The sequence below is a fragment of the Cyprinus carpio genome, chromosome A23, assembly GCF_018340385.1.
Source record: "Cyprinus carpio isolate SPL01 chromosome A23, ASM1834038v1, whole genome shotgun sequence".
In the NCBI taxonomy this organism is placed as follows: domain Eukaryota; kingdom Metazoa; phylum Chordata; class Actinopteri; order Cypriniformes; family Cyprinidae; genus Cyprinus; species Cyprinus carpio.
In genome coordinates, this window is record NC_056594.1 from 21,675,274 (window position 1) to 21,685,802 (window position 10,529).

At 35.0% G+C, this 10,529-nt stretch overlaps 4 protein-coding genes across 10 annotated transcripts in view; 1 reads left to right on the forward strand and 3 right to left on the reverse strand.

The window, feature by feature from the left end:
• The window catches only part of LOC109060489 (AP-1 complex subunit sigma-2), a 28,378-nt gene extending 26,097 nt beyond the window's left edge, over nucleotides 1-2,281 (reverse strand). For all 7 annotated transcript variants that reach the window (XM_042713930.1, XM_042713929.1, XM_042713931.1 and 4 more), the window contains exons 1-2: nucleotides 2,140-2,281; nucleotides 678-856 (exon numbers count right to left, since the gene is read on the reverse strand). In XM_042713930.1, the coding sequence (XP_042569864.1) occupies nucleotides 678-856 (179 nt within the window). In that variant the 5' untranslated portion in view covers nucleotides 2,140-2,281. The remainder of the gene's footprint in view (nucleotides 1-677; nucleotides 857-2,139) is intronic.
• LOC109085971 (protein phosphatase methylesterase 1-like) overlaps nucleotides 1-10,529 on the forward strand; it is a 576,397-nt gene that overhangs the window by 413,987 nt on the left and 151,881 nt on the right. The window lies entirely within an intron of this gene.
• rnf150b (ring finger protein 150b) overlaps nucleotides 1-10,529 on the reverse strand; it is a 581,444-nt gene that overhangs the window by 406,778 nt on the left and 164,137 nt on the right. The gene's annotated exons all lie outside the window — the stretch shown is intronic.
• On the reverse strand, nucleotides 4,849-5,365 carry LOC109075910 (histone H2B.1, sperm-like). Its single transcript, XM_019091747.2, has 2 exons — nucleotides 5,205-5,365; nucleotides 4,849-5,091 (listed from the first exon to the last, which is right to left on the reverse strand). The coding sequence occupies exons 1-2, from the start codon at nucleotides 5,316-5,318 to the stop codon at nucleotides 4,918-4,920; spliced, it is 288 nt and encodes a 95-aa protein (XP_018947292.1). The 5' UTR covers nucleotides 5,319-5,365; the 3' UTR covers nucleotides 4,849-4,917.

The window sequence follows — 10,529 nt, forward strand, 5'->3', positions numbered from 1 at the left end:
TAGTTGCTTTAGTGCTTCAATATAAACTAAATGAAAATTAGAAATGCTCTCTATATATATATATACACATTTTATTCCAGTTAATGTTTGTTTTTACTTCAAGTGATTTTTTTATGATTCTAGTTTAGAATAATAACAACTCACGACTCATCACTATGTTGTTGTTTTTTTAAATCAAAATCAAGTACTACATGTTTTACTCTGAAATAAGTCAAATTACAGAAGTACATGATGTGCCAATGCCATTTCATGTTGACTTTTATACTGAAATTATTCTAACAGCAATCAAGCGACAAGGAGCTCAACTTCAGCTGAAGCCAAACTTTAGCTAATAATTAAAGACGTTGGATAAATCAGTAGCCAAGATGTTAATTCATCGACCTCTTTCTAAGAAGTTACACACAATAATAAAAAAAAACATTCCCAAATCAGAGAAAACAGGACACCGCAAAGAAGACATTGTCAAGAAAGAGATGGTGGAGGTACAGTAACTACTTCAACATTTGTCTCAATGGAAATGAAAAGCCTGTTGAATGCATTGCTTTGCAGGACAGATGACGGGTCTCTCAATCACTTAATCGCTCAAAAACAAGTTAAAGTTGCATGTTTTTCATCAGTTTGATGGTAAACAAAGCCAAACCTCAAAGCAGCCGATGAGCTCCAGCCGCTCCACTGACCTTTTATACACGATTTTCAGGTCCCTCCACTCCAGGAAGCTGCACATCTTGGGCTTACGGGCCAGAACGGTCTGAACCAGCTCCCGCGTGATCTTCTTCTTCTCCTTATCGGACAGAGGAACGTACCATTTCTGCAGACGGAGCTTCCCCTGTCTGCTGAACAACAGCATGAACTGCATCTGAGGACAGCGGGAAGAGAGATGAACCGAGAACAGGAATGAGATCAGACACATTCTTTCCATGCATGATGGCCTATGATAAATAAAAGCCTGGTAAATGTGATTTATATAATCAAAGACCCTCGGGATCTAACGTGTTCAGTGCCACAGAATCATGCTAAATAATATTGCATCAAATCATGACAATAAACTCAATGCATCAGGCATATCTATTCTGAATTTAACAAAAAAACATGTAAAAGATACAATTATTTATTTTTCACAGTTTTCTATTTGCACTATATAATATTTATATAATTGCATACATGAAATGAAAACCATAAAGAATAAATGGTAACAGATAATAAAAATATTAATAAATGTTAAAAAATAATGTAATAAATGTTGACAGAAATAAATATTATATATACACATCAATGCATCTGGCAAATCTAAAAAAAAATTAAATAAAATAAGTACAAATAAGGCACAAAATTACTTGAAAAAAGTTAAAATAACTGAAATAAAATATTGTTTAAATAATTTTCATCTAGTTTAACTACTACAATAACCTAACTAAAAATAAAAATAAAAAAGCAATAAAACTAGGCTATACTTAACAAATAACCCAAAATAATACAATGACAAAAACACATTAAAATGACTAAACTTTCAAACTAAATGAAAATGGAAAAAATACAAATCATGATAAAAAAAAAAACCTCAATGCATCTGTGTGTGTGTGTGTGTGTGTGTGTGTGTGTGTGTGTGTGTGTGTGTGTGTGTGTGTGTATCTATATCCCCATTTTAATGTTTATATAATAGCACAAAATTATTATTTTTATTTTTAATAAATTTATTCATATAAATTATCAACATCATTATTGTTGTAGTATTAATAATATTTATATACTGTAAAAGTGCGTGTCATACGCATAATATAATGATATATAGATAATCATTATTATTGTTGTTATCATCATTATTATACTGTAAAAATGCATGTGTCGCACGAATAATATAATGATGTAGATCAGAATTAATTTGTTGAACTTAAGCGTCAGTTTTCAGTGTCAGTTCATTTGCACAGGGTTGGGTTTCACTGATTGAGATAACACCATCATGATGCACAAAACTTCAGAAGAGATTTAGCGTTTTAATCATTTGATCGCAAAGGTAATTAACGCATTTGCCTAAACTAATAAGCGTGTGATCTCCAATGCACTGCTGTTTACACTTCTGAGTCACGCGGGGCGTCTGCAACCTTTTCCGGAACAGAAACGATGAAACCGCGCAACACGTACCTTTGTGAAGAGGTCAGTTTGTAAAAGACAGATAGATTGACATGAGTCTGTATTCACAGTGATCCGCGTCTGTCTCAGCTCCAGTCTTGTGTACAATAGACGCTAAACAGAGTCAGCTGACGGCCTGTTACTCATTGGTCGCTCGGAGAGTTTTCATTGGTGGAAAGAAGACTGTTAGTCCCGCCCACTCAGGATCGCAGGCAGTTGATTGGATGATACGTGCGCCAGTCACAGCTAGAGTCGGTGTTGCTGGAAGAGTGATTAAAAGGAATAAACATTAAAGGATCACATTCAGTGTCACGTTTAAACGCGTTTGTTCTTTCTGTATCTGATAAAAAAACATTCGGCTAATTAAGGCCTAATTGCTTTTGCGATAAACAACACCGCAATCATATAATTATGTATTTTATTAACACAATGTACTAAATATATACAATGAAGTTTTAAGTCAATTACAGAAAGGTTTTCACTAGCAATTGTTTATCATACTGATGTTTTCGAAACTAAATTATTGACATAAATATGCTGATTTTATATATATATACTATCATATATATATATATATATATATGCTATATATATATATAATATATATATATAGTATATATATATGTATTTAATTTTTAAATTGCATTTTTAATTGTGTCGTGTTGTATTTGTATGTGCGCACTGGAAGCTTCAATTCTACAATAAAGCTCTTTCTGAAATGTCAGTTCGGAGCAAGGTGTCACGTGCGTTTCAGATGTTAGAAACGCATGCGATTTATTAATTGCAATATCTGTTGGACAAAATAATTTGAGCATAAACAAGAAGCTTGGTTACAGCGCCACCCAGTGACAAGAGTCGATATGGACCCTTCTCACAAGTTAAATTTTTTTAATTTTATTGTAAGTAATTAAAATGTACATGCATTACATTATATTGTACTGCTATTAAACTAATATATATAATATATATATATATATATATAATTATATATATATATATATATATATATATATATATATATATAAAATAAAATCGTGTCCGTAAACAGTTTCACACTTCTGACTACAGTTCCAAAGCAAAGTTGACATTTTTTATGGTCTCCCAGCCTATGAACAAAACCCCTTTATTTCTAAATGTTAAAATAGGATGAGTTGTCTACAATAAAAAGTAGGCTACTCTCAACACACACAGTACAGCGGCTAAACATTAGACTGTTATTAATAGCCAGTTCTCTTTACGTTTAAGGAAAGGTACAGCAGGCTAAAACGCATTCACGATCAGTGTTAGGAAGGTTACTTTGGAAATGTAATGGGTTACAGATTACAAGTTATCCTATTTAAAATGTAATAGTGTAACTATTTTAATTAGCTACTTTAAAGTAATGTAATACTCATTAGCTACTGTCAGACTTCCAAAGTCCATCACTCGAAGATAATAACTGAATTTTAAAGCACATCCACCACAGAATCAGACTTTAGCAGCTCTAATTACTTAGACTATCGTTCTGAGATTAAATGCATATTTAAAAGAAAATGCAATTTTAAATCAATTCTTTGCACTACTGTGACAAGAAGCACTGGCAACAATCCTTTGTGGGTATATATATATATATATATATATATATATATATAAAATAAAAAAAATCTTCGAATAAAGTATATACACAAACCCAAGTAGGAAATAAAATTGTTATTGGATAAGCACATGTCCTATTGGGTGTATTAAACTCCTGAGACTCTCAGTTTACAGCAGGCGCTGCAATTTATGAAAAGTCAATTAAATCTGTATGTGGGTGTGAAAAATTCAGATGTAACCCTCTATGTAATCGTTAACATTTTCATAACCAACTTAAGGGGAGACACTGCAGGCAAAAACTGTTTTTTCATGCACCTGTCAATATTTAGATTTTGGGCTTTTCATAAAGTGTTTTTTCAGACTTATGGAAAGAAAACATCCAAAAGACACTGTTAAGTGTTTCTTTAATAGCACTTTATCTATTTGTGTCAATAGATTTCAATTACAACACATATTTTTAAAGGCCGTTTTCTCAAAATGAGTTTTTTCTCAAACTCTGAGCCATAAATCTCCACTTCTGTGGCACTTACACAGACAGAACTTTACATATTTATTCCCGTCTATATTCTGAAGGCTTTTACAGAGGGATTTGTTCATATATAATTTTCTTGGTTATATACAACATCTTATTCCCCCAAAAATGGTGAAAATATTGTTTTCTAGCTGTTCAAAGTATTTTCTGAATTATGGAGTGGCAAAAAGAGATACCCAGAAATCCTTCTGTAAAAACATTTGACTGTCAATTTTTAAACTGACTTCATCCAGTGTTCAGATTTTTGTATTAGAAACGTATGCAAATTAGCGCACATTTCATTAAATACCTCGCTTGCATATTTAAATGTAAAATTTTAGAAAACTTGTAATACAAAAAAGTTCGCAATTATCAATGTAATCAATCAACTTGGCAAGTAAGGTGATAACTATTTTTACCCTATTCACCTGCACTGTCTCGCCTTAATTACACATTTTCTTCTCAGTAACTGATTACACTTATATTTTGTAATTAAATTAAGTCCATTAAATCCAGTTACATGTAACGAGTGGCGTAAAAACTTTGGAGACGGTACACATACATTTACGAGCCTCAGCGCGTTTTAAATTACGCTGCAATAATACCAAACAAAAACTCATGGCGTAAAGACAGCGTTTTTAAAAACGAAAGCTCTTTATTAATTGTTTACACGTCTAAAAGCGCAGCATTTAAATCTCCAGCTGTCAGGAGCTTCGGTCCCGGAGCGCGCGCACGGCGGCGGCGTGGAGCTCTCGCTGCGTGATGACGCGCCGCCGGTTGAACTTGGAGAGTCGCGCGGCCTCGGCGCACACCTGCGCGTGCGCACCGGACAGGTGCCGCATCAAAGAGGCGTCGTCAACCACGTCAACAGACAGCTCCTTAAATAAGAAAAAAAGTTAAGTGACACTTAAACACGCAAATAAATGCAACTCTGTTGCGTGAAGTAAGGAGAAAATCAATCAATCAGGCATAGTTTTACATGAACACACACCTTCTCAATCTTGTAGATGTAAGCAGAATATGCCTTGGTGCTCTGTTTGCGTGTCCAGCCTGTGCTCCTGGACTTCTTCAGGGACTTCCGGTTCCTGTCAGATGAAGTTTTCATGCTCGCTGCTGTTCTCCTCGCAGTCACAGTCTGAAGTAATGCCTCACGAGCGTCTGAACACAATTTATAGTCTCAGCTCATCTCAGCACAGGTGAAACTTTTCAGTCTTAATTTAATCTTATTTCCTTAATTAAGAGGTTCACACAAACCAGAGGTCCAATCACAGTGACACTGTGATGATAAATCATAGTTTTCATAATAAACCAATAGCTTGCGTATATTTGTTCACCAAATTATTTCCCAAATTAGGCACATGCATTATTAATTTTAACACACACACACACACAATCTTTGTTCTTGTTCCTTCTTTCTTTCTTTCTAGTTTTTTTTTTTTTTTCGTTTTTTTTAGTAAAAGCAATGCTTTCGTTTAGAAGAACTGATCTTCACTGTAAACTGCAATTACTACACTTATTTTTCTACTGATTTAATGCATTAAAATATATAATAACATATACTGAAACATATATAATTTTGTCGGTACGGATGACTAAATTAAACTTGATCCAGTGATCAAATAAAATAATATTTTGACTTCAATTAAAATTAATTTATAATAAAATAAACAGTTTATATAATTTAAGTTACCATTTTTCAGAGTGTGTTAAGGTTTGAGAATTATAGGCTATAACTATAAAAGGCCAATTATTAATACATAGTCATATAGTTGAAATATGGCTCTACCCTCAAGTAAGTCTATTGTTTTATTGTTCAATTAAGTGAAAACAAACACACATGGTTTAAGCAATTGTAGATTTCAAGAGAAACACAAAAGTGTCTACTTCAGTAATGAAGTTTCCTGAGCTCCGAGAAGCCATAGAAATCTTTTCGAACAGTGTAAGTCTTTATTATCAGTTTTTATTCATCAAAAAATACTGAAAAAAGTATCACAGATTCAAAAAATATAATTAAGCAGAAAAACTGTTTCCAATATTTATAAAAAAAAATCAGCATTTAAAAATTATTTCTGAAGATCATGTGACACTGAAGACTTGAGTAATGATGCTGAAAATACAGTTTTGATCACAGAAATAAATTACAGTTAAAAGGATATTAAAATAGAAAACCATTATTTTCAATTGCAATAATATTTCACAATACTGCTGTTTTTTCTGTATATCTGTATTTCTGATCAAAAAAATGTAGCCATGATGAGCAGAAGATACTGTACTTCTTTGAAAAACATTACAAATCTTACTGATCCCAAAACTTTATAATATATATATGTGTGTGTGTGTGTGTGTGTGTGTGTGTGTGTGTGTGTGTGTGTGTGTGTGTGTGTGTGTGTGTGTGTGTGTGTTACATTGGCTACATGGTTTTAGCCACTTTAGCCAAGTATAGGCCTAATTAAATTTTATTTTTTAACTAATTTTATTTTTTATATTTCTAGCACTTGTACATGCATTTACACTGCACTTACAATTTGTATAAGGTTATGAGATTAATGTTTTAAATACAAAACTGGAGTATAGAAATATAAAATGATAGAAAAATTTGAATGATGGTAAAACTGAAATTACCAGTAGGTGGCGACAAGCCACTGTCTACATAAGTGAGTCGAAGTTATTTATTCAATCGATTCTTTCAAAAAGACTGATTCATTCAGGAACAACAGGACCACATGCTTGCAGAGCAGTAGATAAACATGCATGTCTGTGTGTGTTTACATGCATAAACAGTGTTGTCTGGCCTGTGTAGGTGTTGAGTGGCAAAAACATGCAAGGTCATGCAGTGAACGGCAGAGTTAACTGTCACTGGGAAGATTAGAGACGAGAGCATCTCTCGGTCCCTTCAGAAGAGCATGCTTACTGATTCAGGGCACGAAGCCAAGAGGCTTTAGAGCCATTACATGAGTGACGATCATCCATTATGCATCAGTTAAAACACCGCTCTCTGACCTCAGTTTGACAGAGCAGCATTATGATCAAATTATTAAAAGACACGGAATAAGAGAACTAGAGGACTGTCTGTAGGAGACAATGAGAAGCCTGGAAAAGACTCATAAAATAGAAATAAAATGACATTCAAAGCATGCATTTGTGTTCATTTTGTTGTTTTAATTGAATTTGTAAGCCAATTGCAAAATTGCATCTTAGCACTATCTTAAAGTCAGTGGGTTTTAAAATAGATTTTTGGTTAAATGCCTCTGAAATAAGCTTAAGATATTTTCACGTTTTATTCTACAACATGAAATATATCTGTAATACCCCTTAAAAAGCTTTTATTTGTCTTGAAATAGGTGTTTGCTAACAAGTGTCTAAATTTTCAGAAGCTTAATGGTGGTGATGTTGAAGTCATGTGACCCTGGTGCAGTGCGTTAATAGCCTACGTTTAGCTTTTTCAGCTTTTTAGCTTCAGTTGTGAAGATTATCACGATGGACAAAATGTGTAAGAATCATAAACTTGTATTGGTCACAGAGCTTATTTTCTGCAATAATCCTAAAGCCGATGGAAAAATCCTACTGGGTTTTTGTCAAGGGATCCAGGTTCATGCTAACTCCATATCAATACATGATGATATATCAATTCCTGTTGACAGTTTTTCAGTTTGAGCTCCAGGAACTGGTGGATGTTGGTCCTGCTTGTGTAAATCAGATTTAGCATGCTGTTCTTGAGATGGTGGGCACGTCCTGATGGTTTCCATGCTCCTCATTTCCAACCAGAGAGTTCCCACCACAAACCATGGGGTTTGAGTCCGGATCAGTGAAGGCAGAGCACATGGGTTGGTTTTCCTCATGGACCCCAAATAAAGCCTGACTGAACAGTCAAGGGGTTGGAGTAAGTGTCTCAGAAAAACCTTCTAGCTAAAATGATCAGCACCAAATCAGCCTGAAATCAAAGCTTGTGCTTCAACCATAAGGTAAAAGCCTGAATAAATAAAAGGTGATTTGAGTAAAATCTTAAAAAAAAACCTGATGTTTGTCTCTATACCATGTGAAAAGAGTAAGACATATTATGAATTAAATGTGTCCTTTAATTATTGCTTGGACAAAATGCTGTACATTTCTTTGTGAAATTGAAATATAACACTATAATAATATACTAATATAGCACTTGATCTTTTGTTGGTTTTGATTGCTTTTATTGTCCTCATTTGTAAGTCGCTTTGGATAAAAGCGTCTGTTAAATGTCAAAATTTAAATATAATTTAAATGTAAATAAAACTAAATTGAAATTTAAAACAAGCCCCAAATCAAATAAGTAACACAAATAAAATAAATCACTTTATATAAACAAAAAAAGGCTTTGTCTGTGCTCTTTCCATTTAAAATGAGAGGCAACCGCTGCATTTAAATCATGATCCAAACAAAGATGCTGCATACATTCAACATGAGCAGCTTTTAATCTAAATTAGATTGTATAATTTTGCAATTTTGAAGCAAAAACAGAAAGATTTGACTTCAGTTAAAAATATCTGCATGAAACAGAAACAGCAGACGAGCTGAACGAGACGCAGATTCACTCTCTGCCAGCAGCTGGAGCTTAAAGCGTTTCCTTGGTTACCGCTGTAAACAAACACTTATGAACACTGCAGCAGGTGGAGCTTAGAGCGTTTCCTTGGTTACCGCTGTAAACAAACACTTATGAACACTGCAGCAGGTGGGGCTTAAAGCGTTTCCTTGGTTACCGCTGTAAACAAACACTTATGAACACTGCAGCAGGTGGCGCTTAAAGCGTTTCCTTGGTTACCGCTGTAAACAAACACTTATGAACACTGCAGCAAGTGGGGCTTAGAGTGTTTCCTTGGTTACCACTGTAAACAAACAGTTATGAACACTGCAGCAGGTGGGGCTTAAAGCGTTTCCTTGGTTACCGCTGTAAACAAACACTTATGAATACTGCAGCAGGTGGAGCTTAAAGCGTTTCCTTGGTTACCGCTATAAACAAACACTTATGAACACTTGCAGCAAGTGGGGCTTAGAGCGTTTCCTTGGTTACCGCTGTAAACAAACACTTATGAACACTGCAGCAGGTGGAGCTTAAAGCGTTTCCTTGGTTACCGCTGTAAACAAACACTTATGAACACTGCAGCAAGTGGGGCTTAGAGCGTTTCCTTGGTTACCGCTGTAAACACAAACATTATGAACACTGCAGCAGGTGGGGTGGGGCTTAGAGACGTTTCCTTGGTTACCCGCTGTAAACAAACACTGATGAACACTGCAGCAGGTGGGGCTTAAAGCGTTTCCTTGGTTACCGCTGTAAACAAAGCACTTATGAACACTGCAGCAGGTGGGGCTTAAAGCGTTTCCTTGGTTACCGCTGTAAACAAAGCACTTATGAAACCTGCAGCAGGTGGCGAGCTTAAAGCGTTTCCTTGGTTTCTGCTGTAAACAAAGCACTTATGAACACTGCAGCAGGTGGAGCTTAAAGCGTTTCCTTGGTTTCTGCTGTAAACAAAGCACTTATGAACACTGCAGCAGGTGGGTGCTTAAAGCGTTTCCTTGGTTTCTGCTGTAACAAAGCACTTATGAACACTGCGGCAGGTGGAGCTTAAAGCGTTTCCTTGGTTACCGTTGTTTACAAAACTTATGAACACTGCAGCAGGTGGCGCTTAAAGCGTTTCCTTGGGTTACCGCTGTAAACAAAGCACTTATGAACACTGCAGCAGGTGGTGCTTAAAGCGTTTCCTTGGTTACCGCTGTAAACAAAGCACTTAAGAACACTGCAGCAGGTGGAGCTTAAAGAGTTTCCTTGGTTTCTGCTGTAAACAAAGCAGCGCTGCACTTATGAACTTTAATATGCTTTAAACAGAGACAACATGAAAAGAAAAAAATACCATCTAAACTTTTCTAAAGACGGTAAGTTCCCCTCAGACATACATTCATGTAATCTACTACCACTAACTGAATCGGATTTGTTTAGCATCTCAACCGATTTGAATTGTCACATATTTAAATCGATTTTCAACCGGCTCGCGGTTAATCGTTACATCCCTAATGTTTACTAGCAAAACATAAACAGTTCTATGCAATGCTAGCATTTCTCTATAGTGTGCATTGTTTTACAATTAAAAACAGGTTTTTAAGACATTTTCAAGTGCACCGCTAAAGCACAGTTCACATTTGATTTGGTTTGAATTTTATTTATTTATGATTTAAAAAACAAAAACAAAAAACAGACAGTCTCATGGTTATTTAAATGAGCTCATAGCATCTCAACACCATCCATCATGTTATTCCTGCCAAATCAAACGTGTGGCAGTAGTAGAGACTG